This window comes from Stegostoma tigrinum, chromosome 20 (assembly GCF_030684315.1).
Source record: "Stegostoma tigrinum isolate sSteTig4 chromosome 20, sSteTig4.hap1, whole genome shotgun sequence".
NCBI lineage: Eukaryota > Metazoa > Chordata > Chondrichthyes > Orectolobiformes > Stegostomatidae > Stegostoma > Stegostoma tigrinum.
This window is the reverse complement of record NC_081373.1, coordinates 30,838,642-30,864,808: the sequence shown is the minus strand read 5'-3', so window position 1 is coordinate 30,864,808 and position 26,167 is coordinate 30,838,642. Positions and strand designations below refer to the sequence as shown.

General features: G+C 39.5%; 1 protein-coding gene across 1 annotated transcript in view; it reads right to left on the bottom strand.

The window, feature by feature from the left end:
* Nucleotides 1–3,483: 3,483 nt before the first annotated feature.
* abraxas2 (abraxas 2, BRISC complex subunit) overlaps nucleotides 3,484–26,167 on the bottom strand; it is a 37,344-nt gene continuing 14,660 nt past the window's right edge. The window contains exons 3-9 of the mRNA XM_048551399.2: nucleotides 24,829–24,865; nucleotides 16,757–16,823; nucleotides 14,034–14,224; nucleotides 13,531–13,650; nucleotides 10,271–10,355; nucleotides 8,823–8,937; nucleotides 3,484–7,484 (exon numbers count right to left, since the gene is read on the bottom strand). Of these exons, the coding sequence (XP_048407356.1) occupies nucleotides 7,030–7,484; nucleotides 8,823–8,937; nucleotides 10,271–10,355; nucleotides 13,531–13,650; nucleotides 14,034–14,224; nucleotides 16,757–16,823; nucleotides 24,829–24,865 (1,070 nt within the window). The 3' untranslated portion in view covers nucleotides 3,484–7,029. The remainder of the gene's footprint in view (nucleotides 7,485–8,822; nucleotides 8,938–10,270; nucleotides 10,356–13,530; nucleotides 13,651–14,033; nucleotides 14,225–16,756; nucleotides 16,824–24,828; nucleotides 24,866–26,167) is intronic.

Genomic DNA, 26,167 nt, shown 5'->3' with positions numbered 1-26,167 from the left:
GGCAACGCATTCCATGCTCTCACAACTCTCTGCGTAAAGAACCTGCCTCTGACATCCCCTCTATACTTTCCACCAACCAGCTTAAAACTATGACCCCTCGTGCTAGCCATTTCTGCCCTGGGAAATAGTCTCTGGCTATCGACTCTATCTATGCCTCTCATTATCTTGTATACCTCAATTAGGTCCCCTCTCCTCCTCCTTTTCTCCAATGAAAAGAGACCGAGCTCAGTCAACCTCTCTTCATAAGATAAGCCCTCCAGTCCAGGCAGCATCCTGGTAAACCTCCTCTGAACCCTCTCCAAAGCATCCACATCTTTCCTATAATAGGGCGCCCAGAACTGGACGCAGTATTCCAAGTGCGGTCTAACCAAAGTTTTACAGAGCTGCAACAAGATCTCACGACTCTTAAACTCAATCCCCCTGTTAATGAAAGCCAAAACACCATATGCTTTCTTAACAACCCTGTCCACTTGGGTGGCCATTTTAAGGGATCTATGTATCTGCACACCAAGATCCCTCTGTTCCTCCACGCTGCCAAGAATCCTATCCTTAATCCTGTACTCAGCTTTCAAATTCGACCTTCCAAAATGCATCACCTCGCATTTATCCAGGTTGAACTCCATCTGCCACCTCTCAGCCCATCTCTGCATCCTGTCAATGTCCCGCTGCAGCCTACAACAGCCCTCTACACTGTCAACGACACCTGCGACCTTTGTGTCGTCTGCAAACTTGCTGACCCATCCTTCAATTCCCTCGTCCAAGTCATTAATAAAAATTACAAACAGTAGAGGCCCAAGGACAGAGCCCTGTGGAACTCCACTGACCACTGACTTCCAGGCCTTGCTGTCCATTAAAAATAAATTAATTGTTTTGTCCAAAACTCAAGTCTGTTAATATTTTACAATTGAGTATTTATTTCCTTATTATTCCTAAAAATGTTTCTCTTCATAATTCATGTTAACTTCGTCCAACATAATCTATGTATCTTGGTCTTGATGAGCTTGCTCATGGTCTTCTTAACTCCAACTATGTTCTTTATATTTATAAATCTTGATTCAAGTAGTTCAGAGCATGCCTTCATCCATTACTCATGACTGTTATAGAACCTAAGTAACTTTCCTTTTCATGTAGCCCCTTGAATGACAAATATATTGTTAACAAGGCATCCTTAAAGACCTACATAAATAAATCCCATGCATTTGTTATCTGTGCAAGTGTCACCTTAAAAAAGTATAATTTAATCAACATACTTTTGAAAATACAAATCTACAGGAGCCATTTTGTAAAGCCATGACATTCTAAACCTGTATTAACACTAATGGAGGAATTATCTGAATTTGACCTGCCAGAAGCTTACTTCCAACGAAAAGCTCAATAAATCTGTGTATGCTATCAGTTTAAGCCAAAACAGACAATAAACTGCCAAATTCTCAACATCCCCAATACAATTTCCATGGTTTATGGACTTTTTAAAATATTACCACTTACTCCCTTAACATTTTAAGATCACTTTTCCACTTGTACACCTTCCTTGGCATATGTTAGCTGTATTCTGAGAACATATTTCATGTTTTGACATCATTCTTACTTCACCAAAAGCACCTTTCTAATAAATGGAAACTAAAGTTGCAGATCCTAAGGATGAATTACTCATCATCTTCATTTACAAAAGAATTGAGAGGGTTAGAAATTAAAATATTCTTATGAACAGGTCTTGGACAAAAGAATGGGCTTTGCAGCATGTCTGTTTGCTTTGTAGTGATTTGACTCCTCTTGAATGTGGAGATTCTTTGCTGGCAGACTTTTTCATTGGAATAAGTCAAGGTTCCCCCACCCACCATATAATTGGAGGGGGCCAGGGATGATGTGGGAAGGATCACAGATAGACTGCTGTAAATTCAAATACCAAGAACATGATTCAAACACTTCACTCAGCTGGCTGTAAAATATCACCTTTGGTATATGGGCATCTTCCTTGCAAACTTCAGCTCTGACACATACATCTTTGATAGCAGGCATGCAATTTTTCACAAGAACTTCAGTGTTGGGGATGTTGCAACAAGATCTTAAGCAACAAAGAAGGGATATGCCCAGACAGTTTACTAATACCAGCAAGGTACCAATGCCTCAAAGTGATAAAGAACCAGACTTCATCCTTGAAACAAGCTTAATGCACTCTCCAAAATCTGTGGATGAGCTTACTAAATATTAAGTTTGCTTTTACCAGGAGATTTGAGCATCCAATATGGTGCTTATTGCACATCAGAATTTCTGAGCTGATGTGGGAGATGTATTGCTAATTGTGGCTACAATTGTGAGGAGGAATACCATGATAGTTGTCACAGATTGCTTGCTTTGCTTCCATGTGTACAGTTGGGGAACAGAAGCATCGTTAGTGATTTGGGACACAATAGCTTTAAAGATAAAAGAGAACGGCTACCAAGTTTCTCAACCACAAGTTTCTTTCATTCTTGAATGTTTCAGGTGCAATGCTATCAACTTCTGTGGATTTGCCCTGGAACAGTTCATTTTCTGGTTTTGGTGCCTTCAGTCAGAGATGGCTCAAGGGCAAGCTGATCCTGAACACAACACGACGGAAATGATAGAATGGGACTGTCTGAAGAGTACCAGCAATTGACAAATAGCCATTATTTGTCTCATCTTATCACGGATTTTGTATTAAGTTAAAATGTTTGCACGGTCTCATTCTATTCCGCTTTTAACGTCTAACAGTGGTAGAACTTAAAACTAGGTAATATTTGCCCTGTCCTTGTAAAGAACTTCCTCAAAAATTTAACTATTCTACTAAGCCTTTAGTTACTTCCCATCCTATTGTATCAGTGTCCATTTTATCTGACAGAAATATCATTCTAAGTGCTGCAATACAAATGTTACACGCAAACCACTGGTTCCCAAGTAGCACAGTACTGCCAACTACTCAAGGATACAACCATATGCCTCAGGATTCTTAAAACAATCCTATCAAAATAACTGAGGTATCCCAAGAACCAAGAGCAAAGGCCACATAATATTTTCTCCAGATCACTTGTGATTCCATAAAAGAACTGCTCAGATTATTGGTCTCAAGCTTGTGGGTTACGTGCAAGAAAGACAAGAGATCATTGCTATTTTCCCCAAAAGGGAAGGGACAAGGGAAGTTAAATATATATAAAATAACTGCAAAAGCACATTTTGTTGTGTTAACTCCATTGGAAGATCGTTGGGAACAGAGGAAAAAAAAAGGAATTGGAATTAGTGAGACTGCAACTGGATCCTTAGACTGTTGATTTGATGATAGTGATAAGATTACAGTGCAGTATCAGCAAAATCTGGCACAGATTGCAATTGACTATAATTTTGATGCAAACTGGTCAGTGAACACAGAACAGGCAAAGATCATACCGTATGAATACAATATACAAAGTCGCAAATGGGGATAAAAGTTCAAGATAAAAACAGGATATCAAATGGCTAAGTGGCATTTCACTTTTTTTTATTTTCAATTGTTCAATAATTTCCAAGGACAGTGAAGATAATATCCATGAAGCATTTTCCTTTGCCACTTATTTTACAGACTCTATACAATATTGTGTATATGCATATTATAAAAAAATTAACAATCTTCATTCTTTCCACATTATCATTTAGCACTAACTTGCTGACTCCAGATATTTCAGACAGTGCAATGCTAAGATTTGTTCACTGTAACTTTCTAAACTGCCAGTGAATACTTTATAATTCTGAATCAATCTAACCTAAGTACATTTTACTAAATACCAACACTGGCATTCAAAATTATGTAGCATATGATATTGAGAACCTTCCTCTCTGGTGAAATGGCCACTGGACATGGTATCACCACTGTCATTATCAACATTCCAATGTTATACCACAAGCTGGGTCAGTAACTATTGGAGCTTCCTTCTCTAAAAATAGTAAATGGTGCAAGTATTCAGCTTCTCCCTCAAAACTATTCTGAGCACAAATGAATGGCTAGAATATATTCCACGTTGGTTAGCTTTACTAATTTCAGAGAAAGATTTGGTCCTCAATGAGGATCAATCACTGTTTTGTCTGATTTTATGGGAGCATCTTTGGGATATCAATCATCAGAAACTGGTTAGTCAGTGATGTATGGATTCTAGACATGAAACATTTATTACCAAAACTTCACCAGGAATCATTCTTAGTACAGTTCTATGAACACCACAAAATATTACTGCAATTGTAGCTTAAATATTCTGTGACAGTACAGCTTTGTAAAATAGCTGCCATTTGCGCAGCTTTTAAAAATGAGAAATTACGGTGTTTCAGAAAACCAGTAATAATGGATTAAGCAAATACAATTTGAAATGAATGTTAAATGGGTGCATTCAACACTTATATTTAATTTTGTTCCTGCAGCTTAGATCAAAATGAGAGTGCAGTCATTGTCCACAAAAGAGACAGTATCCCTAATACCAATGAGTTCAAAGTTTTTGTATACAGTGGAGGGGTGTGGGGGAACACAACTTTATAGTTCACAAATGCTGAAAAATGTGGTTGACACAACTAAAAACATGAATTTAAATTTAACAAATTAGGATTTAACTGGGAAAAATATGAACAGAGATTTGCATTTACATAGGTCCCAAGCAATATTTACAGCCACAAACACTGGTTCTTAACATTTCTGGAACCATGGAACTTAAGCTTGCTGAAAATTAAAACAGGCACCATTTAAAACTGAAAGTTGATGCTTTAAGGGATGACAGTGGTGGAGAAAGGATCTGTCTCCAAATGTGCACACAGTGGCAGAATTACACTGTATATAATATTCAGACCACTTTCTGCATCACTAACAGGCAACACTGACCGATCTGAGAGTGCATAAAATAATGCACCACTGTAACCAAGCTGTAACAATTTGATAGCTGCGAGTGTGCAGAGCCTCAATTTAGAAGTTACGGAACAAATATTACAGGATAAATTAGATTCTGAAACATTTATTTTTAATCTCAAATTAACTATTTTAGTACATCTACCATTGAAACTAGATGCACCTTGACGGACTTCAAAAAACTAATTTTATAATTTTTTTTGCAAATAAAATGGGACCCTAAAGCTCAGGTTAATTTCTTCCAGTTCATCATATTACTGCAGTAACAGCTTATCTTTTAGATCTAAATTTATATTAGTTTTGATTAGGATAAAATTTACATTGTCCAATTTTAAATGCTTCACTTGCAAACTTTCTGTAATCACCATTCCCAAATATCACAAACTTGAATTCAGCAAGCTATAGCAACATTGAAATTTAAATCTTGTGCAAAATTCTGTCACCACAAGTCCTATCATTAGATGGCAACAAGCATACTCTTGTAATTTGGAAAATATAAATATTGGCGCTGTTCTGGTTATACAAAAATATAGCATCATTCAGGGATCAGCCAAATACTGAAGAAAAAGAACACATCAATCACTAACATATTTTCCTTTCATGTTTGTTGGCATGTCAAGCTGAAACATTCATAAAAGCAAACTAATCAGTTGCAATGCACACCAAATCAGATTTGTTACAGGGGGAAAAAAAGGGAGAGAATAAAATTGGTATTGTACAGGTTGAAAACCTACTCAAGGCTTAAAACACACTTGGGTAAAGTACACTTTCTTCATCAAGCACAAACTTTAAGAAAAAATGTGTTTCAAATATAGTTAGATAAATCTTGACCAGAAATTTACCATCGTGGGTTCCTTCAGATTTACAAAACTGGCTTGGAGTTAACTCTCATTTTGAAGCAGATACAGTGCATTACATTCTATATATACATGTACATTTGTGCACATGAGAAATTCCTGAGTACAGGATTGGGTACATTAATGTCAAAGCTCCCTGTGATTGGCAAATATAGCGCAAAGGAAATTCTCCATAAATCCTTGTCACAAGTTGTAAAAAAGATTGTCACCTTTTCCAAGATTAAACAACTACTCCAATGTACAAAGGTTTAATGGATTTCATAAAGTTAACTTGATAGCTTTCATGTTTGGCAATGCCATTTGGGTAAAATAAGGAGCTGGTAAATCAAAACACTTAATTTTTCATTTTCTCCTGTAAGGGATGCTTCTATTAATTTCAATTTTCCTTTATCACTGAATCCATGAGCAAATTTGTGACGATCATATTTTATGAAGTGAAACCTCTCTGCAGCTTCTTAGAAAAGACAAAATTTGGCAAAATGAATTGCAATAACATCAAGAAATTTAGAGCACTCAAAATGGAATATAGCAATAATTCTAGTAAGCAGGAGCAGTGAATGTTTTTATATACAAATTTTGCTTTACTAACACCAGTCAGGCACATTATTGATGAAGAAACCAAGTCTTTCAGACTATATAATTGGCAATTTACACTCTCATTTTTAAAAGGACTGGATGGTTCAGTGTAGTAATGCAGTACACTTACACCAGTCCAAAATTTTCAAATTAGTTTTGTTCACAGATAATCTTGCGTGCAAGCTAAAGCAACCATATAATCATTTTTGCTCCAATTAGGCTATGAAGAATTCAACAAGCACTAATTTGGCTCTTAATGGGATAAATTTTGAAGACCACTGACAACATTCCCTTTTGTGAGCCTGCAAAAAAGGCAAAACAAAATATAGTGCAAGAGGTACAGTATTGTCAATTTAAAACAAATTCTTCATTAGGTACAGACCCAGCAGCGATTGGTTTAACCTGTGATACCACATTTTAAAAAAAAACAAAATATCTGGTGCTTACATTGTGTGCCAACAGTTGTGTTGTGCCATTGGAAGCAATTTTTGGCTATTACATGTGAATCTTTCCAAATAGTACAGACAAATAATCCTACATCCCAGTTATCTGAAAGCACACTTTTCACTATGCAATGGCCATCACATGTAGAATATTTAAGCTTTCTGCGCACAGAAACCTTCCTGTGACACATCAATTCAATTGCTTGGCCTGAACACCATCTTTCTCATTTCTTCCAAATTAATGTGCATCACAAAATTAGTGCCTAAGAGTCTGTTATATTTGTGAAGTTTGAGGGCCACTTGTATCTTCATCTGGATGTGAATTCAGACACATGTCACCCAATGCAGCATGTTCATTGTCAGATGTTTCTGAAGGTTCGTGTAAGCTTTCATAATTGTCCTCTTCTTTATTAAGACCGTCTCCATGTGCTTTTTGTGACTGGGGACTCCCAATTCTGATTCCATAATAGTTAGGTGCAATTGCGCTTGTTGAAGGTTTACCAGTAGAACCCACACCCTGTAACCGAGGCACATAAACGCTACTAATCACCTGCAAATTGCCCCTAGCTGTAACATCAGAATGATCAGAATTAGGCAATAGAGCAACAGGGAAGTCCGAGCTTTCCTGCATATGCACTTCCATTGCTTGTCCAGGACAGAACCTCGGAGTAGGCACATGTGCTGAATTTTCTTCAGCTAATCCTCTGTTCAGTGCAGCTTCTTGAAGTTCTATGTGGAAAGATATGAATTTTAAAAAAGTATTGCATGCATTTTCATAACTTCTGCTTTTAACCCAAGAAAATAACCTGTATATGCAGTTTAAACATGTTCCAGAAGCTTTCACAGTATATAGCTGGGTGCATTGGTACACGGGCAAAGATTTGGAGTTATTGGCCGATGCAGTTCTACAATATAAATACAGTAGTGCTAGAGAACAATAAGTTGCATACAGAATTATTCAGAAGGGAGGGTTTTGAATACCATGTTGCAAACAGCAAGTTTGTCACCATTTTGGCACCAAAGCACCACAGATTTTTAAATGTTGGTTTAAAAGATTATTTGTCTAGTTGTCAGATTTGACTGGATCAAAGCAGGATACATTTTGAATTACAGCAAAATACTTTAGTTGGCAATGGCCAATTTCTTTCCATTAAATAAATTTTAACCTTTAGATTGCAAATGTTTTAGGGAATTCCTTCACTCCTTCGGTCATTTGATTTTACAATTTTCAATTTATGTAATGACAATACTATGGTAATAAAGCAAATTCCACAATGGCTTCACATATTAAACCTGAAATTCTAAAACACAGATCTTTAATTTTATCTGGCCATCCATTGTCTCCTCAATTCTCTTCCCCTTAGTTTCGTGCTTGATCACAACTTTTCTACCCACATTCTCTTTCCAACTATAAAATCTTTATTCTCTGTCACCCACATGCATTTGAGGCAAGAAGAAACATACTGGATTTATAAAATAAACAAAGAGCAGCTCTAAGCCAGCTGAAAGCACGTACATTCATATTCAGATTTCAAAAGCAATGCTGTTCAGGTAAGTAACCATGTGTAACTGCATTTAGCATTTTTTTGTTCAAACAAATCTTGTTTCTTGGAAATTCAGGCAAAAATATAAAAATTGAGCTGACTGATTTTTACATTCAATTTCAATTCTGTGTAACTGATGTTTCAACACCTTGTTGAGGACCATTTTCAAATTGGCATTCCACTGAAGAGTACAACAGTATAGGCCAGTAGAACTCTGATTAACTTTGCTGTCCATCTGCATAGTGAATGAGCAAACAAGTTGTCCACAAAAGTATTGTTTACATCATGTCATTATATTGCAAACAGTTTCACCTGTTTTTCCCTATAGCTTTAAAACATTTTACTTTCTTTTTAGCTCTACTTTATTGCATTTTGCACACTCATTGTGGAATTCTGCTGACAATGAAAAAAAGAGCCAGCCTTCTGCTCACTTGCACTTTTTTTTAAAAAGTACGTTCATGAACAGTTCTTGGTGAAAACCACTCAACATTAAAGAAAATTCTGATGTATCACAGACACTTACTCTTTTCATCTGCAATCTCTCTTTTCCGACGTGCTATTTGTTTTTTCAGTTTGTCCACTTCGAGTAGATAACTTTCAACTGTTCGTTCACTTTTTTCCACTTCTCCACATACAGTCTGCAGGAGGGTTGAAATAAAAGGAGAAAAAAACTGCATTAAGTTTAGTTCAACAAGTTGCATTTATAAAGCATGTTTAATATATCAAAGCATCTTAAAGTGCTTCACAGGAGCATACCAGACAATAATTTCCATTAAGCTCAAGAAGGCATTCAGATAAACGATAGAGTTTGAGCAAACAGGTAAGCTTGAAAGGAGCATCTTCAAACGAGACAGCGAGCTCTTAACAACAGACCTTGGACAGTTGGAAATGCAGTCACCAATGGCACAGTCAAGGATGCCATAGATGCACAAAGAAACCAGAATTGAGGAGCAGCTCTGAGTTAGCGAGGATTTAATAAACAAAAGGGAGGGGAGACAACAGATGGATTTGAAAACAAAGCAAGAATTTTAATTTTGAAGCATTTCTGGATTGGGAGATAAAGATGCTGGGTGAACGAAGATAGCATCAGTTAAGGTACAGGCTGCAGAATTTTTAATGAACTTGAATGAAGTTATCAAGAATGGAAGGCGAGAGATATAGTGCATTTTGAAGTGTCAAATCTGGGCCTAATGAAAGCATGAATGAGGGTTTCAGCTGTAGATGGACTGAATCGGGGCAGAGATAGGCATTATCATGGAGGAGAGTGTAGACAGCGCTGAAATGCTATCGAAAGCTGAGGATCAGATTCTTCAAAAGATGTCTCATCAAACGTGGATTTAGCAAAGGAGTTCCAGAATATACAGCACAGTGATGAAAACTCTCTGTCGGAGGCACCAACAAGAGAATATATTACGTGGAGTCAGAGGAGCCAATGGGGTTACAAAGGAGGTAAAAGTCAGGTAAGGTGGAATCTGAAGAGGACGACTTGGGTTTTAAGATAGATGTAATGGTGGGGCACGATGGAGGTAGCTGTGTTTGATACCTGAAGGTGAAAATTATGAAGGCAATTACTGTTTTCTTATCCCAGAATGCAATACACAAGTACAAACAAGGCCAATAAAACCTATGGAGCAGGTAAGTAGGAAAACTGGAATCAGGATATTCTAAATGCAGTGTGCCCTGTGTTTCAGACATATGCAGAAAGGGACTAAATCATACCCAAGTTACTCAAAAGGTCTCAGATGTGCAACATTGTGACTTAAACAAAATGTCAAAACTGGATATCATGCCATGCATCCACGACAATAATCCTTAAACAATTAGCACCCTTTCAAGGTCAGAACAAAACCATAATGGGGTACAGTTTCTAAAATGTACACCCCCACAATTAATAGTGAGTGAATTAACTTTAAATCACTCAAGCAAGATCATGCATAGTTATTCCTCACAGCTGCCAACAATCTAACTTACTTGCAGTTTTTCCTGAAGTGCATTGTACACCTGATAAATGGCCCGGATATCTTTAATCACCCCATCTTTGTCAAAGAACTCAGCCCTGTGCAGAGAAGATAAAAAACACTTCAATAACTCAAGACAGGAATTGTAATAATGCACCACGTTTAAGAGAACCATGTGATTCCACAGGATTTTGTAAATTAAAGTCTGTTTTCAACGCTGATGGGAAAATAAATTCAAGTATTAAGCTTTGGAAAGGAAATGCGATTTTTAAAATTAGTATTATATAAGTAATTGGCTGAGATGTAGGCAAATAAAGTTTTGTAAAGATAATATTTACTGTGTGAATTGGATAGCAAAATTGAACACTGAGGCTTTGTTCTGTAATCAACAACTAGCAGTTTATCTTAAGTGGACTTTGTAACAACTGAGAAATCATTCATGTAAATTTTCTTAAATACCATTAGACAAAAAGTTGGGTGATTCAAAAGAGCCATTGCATTGTATATACTCACAGTCAACCCTTCCATTGCACAATTTTAACTCAATAATTCATTTTCTGTTACCTTTACAACTTCTAACATGCATTTTTGTCTTTTCCCCTTTATTCTTGTTGAAACATGTTTAATAGGTGGCATGCACACGAATATTTTGTCCAACTCATTTGTTATTCAGAGATGAGCTTCAGCCAGGTGTCAACAATCTATTTGTGAGGTGAGGAGGAGTTGGGTGATGGAAGCAAGGAAAGAAGACAGTGTTTCTCAATACAACCAGCAGGGGCAATGCATAGCAATCATGCCTCTTTTCTCTTCTCCTTACAAAAGGGGCACAAAAATCAGTTACCTAGAATACACCTCCTCCCACCCACCCTCCTGCAAAAATTCCATCCCCTATTCCGAATTCCTCCGCCTCCGCCGCATCTGCTCCCACGACAAGACATTCCACTCCCGCACGTCCCAGATGTCCAACTTCTTCAAGGACCGCAACTTTTCCCCCAGTGATCGAGAACGCCCTCGACCGCGTCTCCCGTATTTCCCGCAACATGTCTCTCACACCCCGCCCCCGCCACAACCGCCCCAAGAGGATCACCCTCGTTCTCACACACCACCCCACCAACCTCCAGATACAACGCATCATCCTCCGACACTTCCGCCATCTACAATCCGACCCCACCACCCAAGACATTTTTCCATCCCCACCCCTGTCTGCTTTCCGGAGAGACCACTCTCTCCGTGACTCCCTTGTTCGCTCCACACTGCCCTCCAACCCAACCACACCCGGCACCTTCCCCTGCAACCGCAGGAAATGCTACACTTGCCCCCACACCTCCCCCCTCACCCCTATCCCAGGCCCCAAGATGACATTCCACATTAAGCAGAGGTTCACCTGCACATCTGCCAAAGTGGTATACTGCATCCACTGTACCCGGGGTGGCTTCCTCTACATTGGGGAAACCAAGCGGAGGCTTGGGGACCGCTTTGCAGAACACCTCCACTCAGTTCGCAACAAACTACTGCACCTCCCAGTCGCAAACCATTTCCACTCCCCCTCCCATTCTTTAGATGACATGTCCATCATGGGCCTCCTGCAGTGCCACAATGATGCCACCTGAAGGTTGCAGGAACGGCAACTCATATTCCGCCTGGGAACCCTGCAGCCTAATGGTATCAATGCGAACTTCACCAGTTTCAAAATCTCCCCTTCCCCTACTGCATCCCTAAACCAGCCCAGTTCGTCCCCTCCCCCCACTGCACCACACAACCAGCCCAGCTCCTCCACTCCACCCACTGCATCCCAAAACCAGTCCAACCTGTTTCCGCCTCCCTAACCTGTTCTTCCTCTCACCCATCCCTTCCTCCCACCCCAAGCCGCACCCCCATCTACCTACTAACCTCATCCCACCTCCTTGACCTGTCCGTCTTCCCTGGACTGACCTATCCCCTCCCTACCTCCCCACCTATACTCTCTCCACCTATCTTCTTTTCTCTCCATCTTCGGTCCGCCTCCCCCTCTCTCCCTATTTATTCCAGAACCCTCACCCCATCCCCCTCTCTGATGAAGGGTCTAGGCCCGAAACGTCAGCTTTTGTGCTCCTGAGATGCTGCTTGGCCTGCTGTGTTCATCCAGCCTCACATTTTGTTGTCTTAGTCTGCCTCCTGCTGACTGGGAGATATTCAATTCAGGCAGAATGGTACTTCAAACATTCCTGGTTTTACAGCTCAACTTTTTATTATGTAACAAAGCCAGATTAACACAATTTTATTCCTAACTTCTGATCAAAATTTGATCTATGAGCAGGCCACCACGTTTAGTTTGCAAGAGATAATGTGTGGACTTTCATTTTGAAATGTAACTCATCTACTTAACTTCATTGTAGATTTGAATTGTAGCATGTCTCAACTCTGTAAAAAGGCAGGAAATGTAATTTTGCAGATACACAACAGACGATGATCAAATTATGACTGGTAGCATGACAAGCTCACGTATCTCTAGGTCACATGTCAAATCAAGTAACGTCAATTTCAAACTCATTTTGACAGTCCCTGATGTTTACAGGAATCCTGTCACACATGGGAAAGCAACATTTTCTTGCAACAACTGAAAATGGATAAATGAATCATCAGACAAGTTGAAACTAAATTGTTTCTTTATAATCTATGCATCCATATAAATATCAATAGCGACTGATATCAAATATTAGCAGAACCACTTCCTTTTAAAAATGTATGGGGTAGTAATAAACTAAAATGCTCAAAACAGCATAAGTTGTTAACGAAAGCAAAAGCTTTTTTTGCTGTTTCTCTCCCCACGGATATCAATCCCTTCTTACATTTCTGGTGCTTTCAGTTTTTGTTTTAAATTTCAAGTAGCCACAGCATTTTGTTTTTGTATAAATCAGACGCTCAACTTCTTTTGACATTAGACTACTGCTTAACAGAAATTAGAAACCGATCAATGCAAAGAACCATTAGTTTAAATTAAAATCATAAATATTACTTCAAATTTGAGAATAGATGTGTTTCACTGAGCAGTGAGATTTTCTTAAGATGCATCTCTCACATTAGTTCAAATTGACATAAGAAAATGTCCAAGAAATCAGCGTCACAATACTTAACGTATTCCACAATAACATGCAATAATTCCTACAAGTTACTGCAGACAAATTTTGAGACACAGGTAAACTCCAATGCAGGATTTTGAAATTCAGCTCACTGTATCATTCATCAAAATAATCCTTTATTGATATATTTTCAGACTAGTAATTTAATACTCACCCATGTTCTGTTACCACCTTGTCATAATTCCACGATGTGTTTGGCACTGAGGAACTCTTATACTCTTGTTGGCTAGTGTTCCCCAAATTTGGAATAGCGAGTGAAACTCTCTGATCATACCTTCAGAAAAAACATAGGATATTTTAAAAACCTCAAATGGTCCTGCATAAAACAGCTACATGTGGGTATATTAAATAGACTCAACAATAGAATTCATAAAGCAAAATTTTCCACAAACTTGAGCAGACACATAACTTTACTATCTTATGGTTCTAGTTAATCCACATCACAGATTTATATACTAAAAAAACTTATTAAAATGGTCACGTTACATACAAAGCACAAATAATGAATCATAGTGTAAACTTCCCAAGTGGAAAATTTTGAAAAGAAATGACTATTAAAACTGAATAATTTTATTTTGTTTTTATAGAGTAAATGCTCAATGACTTCTAAAACCTTAATGTAACATACAGTAGGCTTAGAAAGCTCAAATAGCGTACCGGCGATTAGACCTAAAGAGCACATATTCCAATGCATGTGTTGAGTTGTTTGCTGTGGAGATGAAGCTAAATAGAAGGAAGACTAGATCAGGCACTCCGAGGATGTTTGTCAGCTGCTTATGGATAATGTGTTCTCTGTAGGACATTTGCTGCTGCGTATTCCTTCTAAATCTGTACCAGCCAATAACATTCTGAAAAAGAAGGAACTTATGAGGACTTTCATGGTTAACAAATCCATTTTACACTACTACACTGCAATACTTATCTTCAAACATTCAAATCTTCCAAGGGAAGGCAGGGAGGGAATTTCTACTTGAGATTTGACAAATTTTGGAAATTTACACTTCCAAAAAGTCCAGAAGTTATTGTTCTTTTATTCCAAAGTACTAAAAACAAAACACAAACCATGAGTGAAGAGCACATACCATTGTAATCAGCTTAGATCTTTTGTGTACAATTATATTTCTGAATTGAATCAAAGCCTTTAGGATACTACAGTCTGATGCAGAGGAAAAAAGATTGCATCTTAAGACATGTGGAAAACAGGAAGTTGCATGGCCTTACCTCAGAAATCACTGAAAACTTAAAAAAAAACACAGGTGCATTAAAAAAAACATACAGCTAATGAAATATTGGCCTTTAACTCAAAGGAGCTGGAATACGAAGAGCAACGGGATATCTGAGGTTTTGGAGTAGATTTGTAGCTCGGGTTGTGGGTGTTCTGGTTGGTTGGCTTGCCCACTCAGCTGGTTCATTCTTGTTCCACAGACGTTTCATTACCCTGCTGGGTACCATTATCAGTGCAGCGTCCGATGAAGTGCCGTGGTCTTTTCCTGCCTGTTTTTTTATACTCTGGAATCCATTGAGCTGGATTACCTCAATTCTGGTTTTCCTTCGCAGTGAAATGTATATGGGGTCTAGCTCCAAGTGTTTGATAATGGCTTTCTTCATGGAGTACCAGGCTTCTAGGAACTCCCTTGCCTGTCTCTGACGAACTGGTGGTTCTCCTTACCCATGTGGATAGAGATGAGTGAGTATTGGTTGTTTAATGGATATCCAAAAAACTGGGTCAGACAATGCCTACACGAACAGCACCAGGAAGAAACTACATGCCCCGACACACACATCATGCTACCTTACATCAGGAACACATCGGAACTAACCACAAGTCTCCTACAACCACTGGGCATCAGAGTGGCACACAATCCCACATCAACTGCTCACCCAAACCAAAGACCCACTACGGACAGGATCAATGTCATATCTAAGATGCCCTGCAGCGACTGTGACAAACACTACAAACAGGAAGGAAACTAACGACAAGGGCACATGAACATCAATTGGCTGGAAAAAGACACAACCAATACTCACTCATCTCAATCCATATGGACAAGGAGAACCACCAATTTGACTGGGGCAAGCAAAGCAGAGACAGGCATGGGAATTCCTAGAAGCCTGGTACTCCAAGAAGAAAACAAACAAAAACACAGAGCCAGACTCCATATACACTCCACCGCAAAGGAGAACCAGAAGTGAAGTAATCCAGCTCAATGGACTCGAGCTTAAAAACAAGGCTGAAAGTACAACAGCACCTCGTCGGAGACTGCACTGATGATGTTACCCAGCAGGGCAACGACACGCCTGCAGAAAAACAATGAACCAGCTCGGTGAGCCAACCAGCCACAGAAAGAGGATATGTTTCAGTTATACAGACCCTTGAATCAGATAATCTAAGGAAGTGCATTAAATTTCGAGCATCAGAAAAGATACATCAGCATTTAGAATATGACAGATTCCTCAAAGCAGATACCCTTCTTAAATAAATTAAGAGAAGTGATGGCATAAACTTGGCTTGTATTGCCTTGAGTTGAAACAGTTGAAGGGCAATCTAATTGAAGCATTTAAAATAATAAAGGAGCAAATGATGTTGTCACAAACCAGCTATGTACATTGGACAGAAATCCAGAACAAAGCTACACCATGTTAAGGTTAATGCTAGGTAATTTTGTAGTGAAATGAGAAGACTTTCACCCACAAAAACGAGTGCAGAGAAGGTCACCTTCCAAAACAAAAACGGTTGATGCTGGATTGCACTTTCAAGAATGACAAATAGATTGTCAGTTGGCAAATGTATGATAAAGACTTCCATTTCTACATTGATATTCATAGCAATAAGATGTTGCAAAGTGCTTCATTGCCAATGAAATAAGTGCAATCAATTTGTAATATAGGAAATGTGGCACATTGTGGGCATTTACTTTGTGCACAAAAGGCAAACTTAAAAGGTCGTCGTGATCAGTTAATTGATTTTGCTGTTGATTAAGGAATAATTATTGGGCAGGACAATCAAATAAGTATGCTGCTCTTATTTAAAATAGTACAGGATTTCCCATGTCCACCCACCAGAACAAAACAGGACTTTAATTAACATCTCATCCAAAAGACAGCATCTCCAACAGCATACCATCCTCCTTGTATTGCACTGGAATGCCAGTGTCGACTTTTGTGCTCAAGTCCTGAGCTGGTACTTGAGCCTAGAACCTTCCACCTCATAGGCAAGAGCACTATCAACTAAGCCACACTAAAAATCACAAAATAAACAAAATCAAACTGAATGGGGTAAACATCTCAAGGCTGAATGACATATCCTGATCTTTGTAGCAACCAATCATTTATTTAAAAAGGAAGAATCTAGAAAATTACCAGCAAAAAGGAGCACTTACTTTCCTCCTCCCTTTCAGGATTCTATCCAGGCTTTCTTCATCAACTCTTCCTGCATAGTCATAAAAGCTGTAAGTGACAAATTATAGATTAAGAGAGTGTGGTCCTTATAACATTATTATAAAATCTCACATACTAACATCACAACACAAACAAATGCTGGGGAGAGCTTAAGTTGTTTGAAGAAATAACATTGGTTTACGAGGGAAAGATGGCTTTAGAAAAACATTTGTAATTACTTGCACTCAGGTCAGAGCTACAGTGTGCTTACAAAGACCAAAGACGAAGGTCTAGTACTATTAATACCAACTGTGCTCATGATGGACAACCAACTACAAATAGATAATTTGCATTTACCATTTGTCAAGCTTACAGGAATCCATTGTAAAGGCATTGTTTAAGAATGTATTTGTGTTCCAATTATTTTGTGCAGTTTATTAAGAGTTTTTAAAATCTCATTCATTCATGCCATTTACTGATTTACATATTACTTTGCAACACCCCTACTGATTTCATTTCATGCATTAGGGAATTGAGACATAAATTTTTCAAGTTAAAAATCTTGAACTGCATGACTACAAGAAACAATGAGAGGGATTAAAATATCCAAAAAGGTACACCATCAGAAACACAGCACAGCAGACACAGAGTGTAGCTGTAGAAGGGAGTGCACATTTTGAATTTACTGGACCAGGAAATTTCAAGAAGTATGAAAATACAGTTGCATTTCATTGTCTTAAGATTAAAATGTGTATGCCATCAGGCAACTCTAAATTTATATGCAAATCACAGATTTGACCATCTGTTCACACAGTGACAGGAATATCAATGGTGAGGACCATATTTTCAATTATTGACATTCAAGAAAATCACACAGGAAACTGACTGAAATAACCACACATTAAAATCTTAGCTTAGTGATGTTGTCGTTTATGGCTATTGTTTAATCTTACAGTCATGATAGGTTTGAGAGACAACACTGGAGCTGCATTACAGGAGATAAATAGTTTCTGTAAGATTATAAGATACTGGAGCAAAATTAGGCCATTCTGTCCATCGAGTTTCCTTTGCCATTCGATCCTAGCTGATGTGTTTCTCAACTCCATTCTCCTACTGTGGCCCCACAGCCTTCTCTGGTTTCACTGGCAATGCTGCACTATTTGCAGCCAGTGTCCTTTGCACTATATATCAGCATAATATTTGCAACTGACAATTTTTTTGTTTAAAATTTAATGATGGACTAACTAATTAGAGACATACAACCAATTAGAGATGTACAACAGACTCTTTGTTCAAATGTGTCCATGCTGCCCAGACACTAAAATCAATGAAGTCCCATCTGCCAGCATTTGGCCCATATCCCTCTAAACTCTTCCTATTCATTTACCCAGATGCCTTTTAAATGCTCTAACTGTACCAGCCTCCACCTCCTCCGGCAGATCACTGCATACACACACCACCTGCTGCATGAAAACTTTGTCTCATAGCTCCCTTTTAAATCTTTTCCATCTCATCTTAAATCTATGCCCTTTACTTTTGGGCTCCCTTGCCATAGGAAAATTGCCTTCATTATTCACTCTATCCAGGGTCCTCAATTTTCTACAAGTTCACCCCTCATCATCTGACATTCCAAGGAAAATAACCCCAGCCTGCCATTGAGATGAGAATATTAAACTTAAGTACACAGCAGCATTCAAACTTCTATTCAAAACAAGTGAGCATGGAAAATATCATAAAATACCTTCCTACCTTAGAAAAATATCAAAACAAATCAGAATTAAGAGGATTGGTCAATCAATGGATCGTTCCAAAATAATGTTGTTAACTTAGGTTATCTAAGGTAAAGTTTTAAAATGGGGGTGATGGTGGTGGTAGTAGTTGGGCATAAGCCAGACAAATGGAGAATTAAGGAAGATATAATGGCAAGAATCAAATACCATATCATAAAATCATATAGTACAAAACGGTCCCTTCAGCCTTTCAAGTCCATACCACCAAAAATATATGATGAAAGGCAGCACGGTGGCTCAGTAATTAGCACTGCTGCCCCACAGAATCAGGAACAGGGATTCAATGCAAGCCTTGGATTATGGTCTGTGCGGAGTTTGCACGTTTCCGTCAACCCCACCAGATCTGCATGGGTTTCCAAAAGGCACTCTCATTTACTCCCACGGTCCAAAGATGTGGGGGTTAGGTGGATTGGCAATGCTAAATTGCACAGTGTCCAGGGATGAGCAGGCTAGGTGGGTTAGCCATGGGAAATGCAGGGTTACAGGGATAGGGAATACGGGTGGGTCTTTGGAGGGTCAGTTTTGTCTTGATGGGCCAAATGGCCTGCTTTCACACTGAAAGGATTCAATGTATAAGTGAAATCCTAAGTAATCAAATCAGGAGATACTACAAGGTGAATTCGATGTCCATCATGCTGTGACGTTATAAAACTTCAATACGTTAATAACTGTTTGTGGATTGAAGGAATCAAAGATAAACTGTTACAAGCACAGATCAGCAATAACGGTGTCTGAAATAAACTATTAAGCGACAAAGACAAGCTGTCACAAAGCAGATTGATAGCAATTAGCCATGCCTGGGATAAGAAGATTCAAGGCTACATTAACAAAACTGTCTGACACCTGTTGGATAATAAAATGTGAGGCTGGACGAACACAGCAGGCCAAGCAGCATCTCAGGAGCACAAAAGCTGACGTTTCGGGCCTAGACCCTTCATCAGAGAGGGAGATGGGGGGAGGGAACTGGAATAAATAGGGAGAGAGGGGGAGGCGGACCGAAGATGGAGAGTAAAGAAGATAGGTGGAGAGAGTGTAGGTGGGGAGGTGGGGAGGGGATAGGTCAGTCCAGGGAAGACGGACAGGTCAAGGAGGTGGGATGAGGTTAGTAGGTAGCGGGGGGTGCGGCTTGGGGTGGGAGGAAGGGATGGGTGAGAGGAAGAACCGGTTAGGGAGGCAGAGACAGAGACAGGTTGGACTGGTTTTGGGATGCAGTGGGTGGGGGGAAAGAGCTGGGCTGGTTGTGTGGTGCAGTGGGGGGAGGGGACGAACTGGGCTGGTTTTGGGATGCAGTTGGGGAAGGGGAGATTTTGAAACTGGTGAAGTCCACATTGATACCATATGGCTGCAGGGTTCCCAGGCGGAATATGAGTTGCTGTTCCTGCAACCTTCGGGTGGCATCATTGTGGCAGTGCAGGAGGCCCATGATGGACATGTCATCAAGAGAATGGGAGGGGGAGTGGAAATGGTTTGCGACTGGGAGGTGCAGTTGTTTTTTGCGAACTGAGCGGAGGTGTTCTGCAAAGCGGTCCCCAAGCCTCCGCTTGGTTTCCCCAATGTAGAGGTAGCCGCACCGGGTACAGTGGATGCAGTATACCACATTGGCAGATGTGCAGGTGAACCTCTGCTTGATGTGGAATGTCATCTTGGGGCCTGGGATGGGGGTGAGGGAGGAGGTGTGGGGACAAGTGTAGCATTTCCTGCGGTTGCAGGGGAAGGTGCCGGGTGTGGTGGGGTTGGAGGGTAGTGTGGAGCGAACAAGGGAGTCACGGAGAGAGCGGTCTCTCCGGAAAGCAGACAGGGGAGGGGATGGAAAAATGTCTTGGGTGGTGGGGTCGGATTGTAAATGGCGGAAGTGTCGGAGGATAATGCGTTGTATCCAGAGGTTGGTAGGGTGGTGTGTGAGAACGAGGGGGATCCTCTTGGGGCGGTTGTGGCGGGGGCGGGGTGTGAGGGATGTGTCGCGGGAAATGCGGGAGACGCGGTCAAGGGCGTTCTCGATCACCGTGGGGGGAAAGTTGCGGTCCTTAAAGAACTTGGACATCTGGGATGTGCGGGAGTGGAATGTCTTGTCGTGGGAGCAGATGCGGCGGAGGCGGAGGACCTCCTGTTGGATAACTGGATGCCTTACGCCACAAGGATAAATGACTGTCCTGCTGAAAAATTTATGGCCTTATTTGACAGGATGTGTCTTCAAATAGGCTGTTGAGGCCAAATGTACCAAGGACAGAGGGGTTACATCTGATAAGGAAGCAAACTGCACACCTAAAAACTCCAAAAATGGTAATCAATATTTTGGATGTAAGAAACCAAAAGAATCACAACTAATATCACATCATGGACCTAAAGGATGAAAAACTGTATTGAAAGCAAATTCAAAACGCTCCCTTGACAGAACTAAGAACAATACTGCACAAGGATCGAACCCTGGGCACATTCAGAGACAGACACCATTGGAATCATAGCTGAATTCCACTGTTTATCAGCTAATAGACAAGTTGACTTGTGAGGCTTAACCTGCTTACTGGAATGGTCATATTTTGATTGCTACATGCAATAAAGTTTAAATCAGTGTATCAGTACTTGAATGTCTGTGAGATTTCTTAATAAGTGGCTGAATTAAAGGAAGCTCGGAGTAAAAACTCTCAGGAACCAATCACAGATTGATCAAGCACTCCTTGAACCAATTAGAAATAAGTATATTTTACCTAAGCCAATCAATACTATTATATTATTGATTATGGCTTATGAAGTGTTTATAAGCACCAACTTTCACTAACCAAAGCGCTTGCTCCAGGTCTGAAACAGAAATTAGGGAAACCCATTGTTCAGTCAAAAGCAGAAGACTAGACAAAGTTTTGACACTGCATCCCAAGCTGAACCTGAAAACATGAACCATAGTAAAACTACAAAGTTGCTTCCTTGCTTTAATAAATATTGCTTTATAATGAAAATACAACTTCCCAAGTTTGCTCTGCAGATTGTCACCTGTCGCCTTATTGTCTAAAATCTCAAACTAACCATACCACTTATCCACTCCTCCCACCTCAACCCCCACCCCAACCTCCTACTTACCAGCCTTATCCTTGCCTTCTTGACCTGTCTGTCTTCCCTGGACTGACCAACCCCCATCCACACTCACCTTTACTGGCTCCATTCCTGCCTCCTTGGCCTATCTGTCTCCATTCCACCTATCTGCTCCTTTATTCAAGTTCCATCCACCTTCCCCTCGCTCTCTATTTATTTCAGAGCCCCCTTTCTATCCCCCATTTCTGAAGAAAGGTCCAGACTCGAAACGTCAGCATTCCTATTTCTCTGATACTGCTTAGCCTGCTGTATTCATCCAGCTCTACACCTTGTTATCTCCGATTCTCTAGCATCGGCAGTTCCTACCATCTCAGTACACTGGGATTTGAGTCTGAAAACTGTAACCTACAAAAGGCAAGTGTTTTTTGCTTAAAATCTCTGTAGCTCACCTGCCCCACTCTTTCCAGTGACCCACCCTCCTTTGCAGGTCTCTTGGCCCCGCCAACCCTCCCCCAAAACCCCAAGTATGGGGGCAGTGCAATTTTCCAAGCACCAAATGAAGTTATAATAGGAAAAAAATTTGGAAAACACTGTCCTAGACAATGACTTCACATGGGCAGGATGCTGTCCCAATTTCTCTGCTTAGACTGAAATTAACATCAAGTTACTTAAAAGTCAACATGAAGTCTATGAAGGTGCAAGAATCAGACATACACCTAAACTAATTCAAACATTAATTCATTTTGCCTAGACATGCAAATGTATTCTTGTATCTTAAAAGATTAAGATGAAATATGTTATGGACCAGACCAAACGTCCTCAAAATATATAAAGGAGATAACTTAGACCCTAACTTTTATTTATAAACAAGTGTAAGGCGTTCTAAGAATTGATTCAATTTATCACACCAGTAGGCTTTAAGCAAGGCCCACTTTGTTCTTACACCACAGTTAAAATACAAAGAAAGAATTAGTATAACTAAATCTATTAGAGAACCGAACAGAATATTAAATAATTTAACTACTGAACAGTAACCACTCCAATATACTAACTTCCCGTAAACACACCCTTGGCCAAGGCAAAGTCAGTAAAACATATTGTCTTACATGCAATTCTAGCAGCAGACAGAGCAAGACCAATAGCAAAGAGATCTTACAAAACCAACTTCAAAACCCTAATAAATACTGACAGCTGAACTAAAATCCTGGTTCTGTGGGAAACTGAGTCCACCCACTCATGCTGCTTCTATTGTTCCAACTTTTAAAAAAATCCCAAGGCCTCACAGCTGTTTACTTAATTCGCTTGGTGCCTGCGGCTCAAAACATTTCTTCAAAATAAAAACAAAACACACCTCTTCAAGCCATAATATTTTCACACTGGTTATGTGTCATACCTTTCTAAGTTAGCAGCCATATAGGGTGCACAGCATTGTATGAGCTGCAGAAATAGGGCTTTATTGTTTTATTATCTAACCCCCTTCACTGAAATGTCGTCCTGTGACCAAAATAATTTCATTTGATGTATATTGTATTGGACATTTCAGAATATGCCAGTAAACTTCAGATTCCAAGATTAAATGGATACAAAAACAGGAATGACGTGACACAGCCAATGGATAAATCAAGAAATTTTGAAGCCAAGACATAACATGGCAGAGGACTTTGTAGAAAAAAGGAATGAGGCCACAAGCATCTGCCACTGATTATGAATGGAAATGAAGGATGGCAGCTAGAATTGACAGTTTACAGGATGCAAGTAGGAAAATGGGCTGTGAACAGGATACAGATACTTGTAAATTACTTCTCACATACCTGTTTCGAATCAAACACTACAGTATTCACAATTTCTCTTTTTCTGCCACATTTTATATTTTGTTCTCAGAGCCCCAATTCTTTATCCATCAACTATCACTCATGTGCCGATATCTAGCTCTCTTGCTCCAAAACTACTCATGACTATCAGTGAACTGGTGACTATCCTTCCAATGTCAAGTAATGGAGAAGCTGTAACCTCAAAGGACTGATCTCCATGGTCAGCTCCTACCGGAAACTCAGTATACAAGCACAGTTAAATTGCAAAGTCTGAATGCCAGCTCTACCACTGCATACCGTCATGCAATTGAGACACCGCTCAGTGACAGGACACTCCATATCCAATTTATCACTCACATTCTCTATTTCACAATTAACATAACCAACTCCACTGGCCCTGAATCACCCCCTCACCACCACAATTTATGCGTCTGTCAACACTACATATTTTCAAATCAACGTGTTCAGAGACGTTATTAACACACCCCTGGAGCAGATGGGGCTTGAAGCCAGGCATTCTTGTTTCGAGGGTAGGGACACCACCACTGCTGCACAAAGGTCCCAGTTCAGGACATCCCAAAGTGCTTCATACCCAATCAAATACTTCAGAAGTGCAGTCACTGTTGGAAAACTGTCAATATGCACAAGGCCTCATCCAGAAAACAGAAATATGACAAATAAATAGGTGATCTGCTAGGCTTTGGGCAGTAACTTGAGCTTGAGGGATAAGTATGGGCCAGGACACTGAATAAACTCTCCTGCTCCGCTTCAAATAGTTCCATGAGATCTTTAACAAGTAGCTGAAAAGGCAGATCGTGATTCAATGTAACATCTTATCCAAAAGACGGCAGCTGCAACAGTGCGTCAATCCTCAGTACTGCACTGAAACATCATACTTGAATGTGTGTTGAAGTTGGGTGCCAGGGGTTGAACAAACAAACTCACTCATGGGTGGAGGTGCTATCACTGTGTCAGCACAGACAGTAGGCTGTACTTCCAATTTCTGCTGGTGTGCATGTGGAGAGATGCTATAATGCCTTGGCCTACTACCTCAAATTCCTGTAATTGATGTACTGTCATATTTTTAACAAGAAACATTGAAAAATAAACACCAATGGAACTGGCTCCAGCAAGAATTAACTGGCATCAGTAGAGAATGGGAAATGAAAAATGTCTTCATCTTGGCACATGAAACTTACCTTTGTGCCCCTTTTCCCAAGGCAGTCTCTTTTTAAAAGTCATTGAAGGTATGTGGGCATCATTGGCTTGGTCAGCATTTATTGCCCATCACTAACTACCAAACTCTAATTTACTAAGAAAGCTGAAAGACAAGTAGGGATTTAACTATTAGAATGTGAAGTAACTCTGGCATTTGAAACCATAACTACTCACAGGTAATCTATGATCAGAGTAATTAAAATAAGTAGTCAAACGATTAAAATTGCTTACCTAAAGAGTTGGTAACCAGGCTCATGGTTATGGATTTCTGTAATGAAAACAGAAATAAATATTTGAAAACTAAATCCTAGGACGGCAAACTAATATTTTTAACCTATCTGCACACAGACTTAGAATCTCTAGGAGTATAAACAATAATTGCCACACTTCAGATAGAGATACACACGTGCAATTTCTTAACATTCTATATACTTTTATCAAATCCAGTATTACAGATAATTGCTAAGCACAGAGCACAATTGGAGAACTGTCATTTTCAATTTTTGAACGTTTGTTCGTGAAAATCAACTTGGTTTGGCTTCATTGATCGGTTTTGTTTCAAGTGAGTCTGTAGAAAATGAAGACTCATTTCACCAAAGATTGCTGTGAAAGCATTATTCACCTATACTCTTTTTAAGACTGTATTGTTTGCCTAATTAATGAACCGCTCATTCACATTCAGAACAGTTCCCATGCTAGTTTTAAAAGATTACAAAAATTAACACTTATTTTATAGTTAATTCCAAATTTACTTTGAACTATCAAAGTGCATTCTATGCAAAACAACACTGCATCATCAGTTGCTATGCTGACAAATACCTTGCAACAAATGAGCTGTATACAGCCATGTTAAAAAAACTAGGAATTAGTTTAAAAACGACAACATATGGCCAGCTTTACATTATTCCAGATTTAACAAACACCAGAGAGATAACGAAAGATAACAAGGTACAGGGCTGGATGAACACAGCAGGCCAAGCAGCAGAGAATCAGGAAAGCTGATGTTTCGGGTCTGGACCCTTCTTGGGTCCAGTCCTGAAACGTCTGCTTTCCTGCTTGACCTGCTGTGTTCATCCAGCTCTACACCTTGTTATCTCAGATTCTCCAGCATCGGCAGTTCCTACCATCTGAGAGAGATAATTATTTAGTTCTACTTTGACAAAAAGTTGTTTTGTACAAATTACAAAGTTTTACTCATGGTATAGTCCATTTTGAGATTTTCTGTTCTACATTCCATCTTTTAAAATTTGTTCCATGCTTGCCCCACCCTCTCCTTTAACCCATTTATATCAGACTTCTGAGAAAAATAAAACCATATAACAGACTGGAAAGCAGTTTGAATAATCTCTCCTGCCAAATCCATAGCAAAACAAGGTTTAAGATAAATCCTGACCGTTGTTGAACAAAAGATTGACTAAGGAGAGAGCAGGATCCCTCAAAGGTCATAAAGGCTATCTACAGGTGGAACTGCAGGAATGGGGGTTTGGAAATACTAAACAAATATTTTGCATCAGTATTGACTATGGAGAAGGATTTGGAAGCTACAGGACTTGGAGAAATAAAAAGAGTG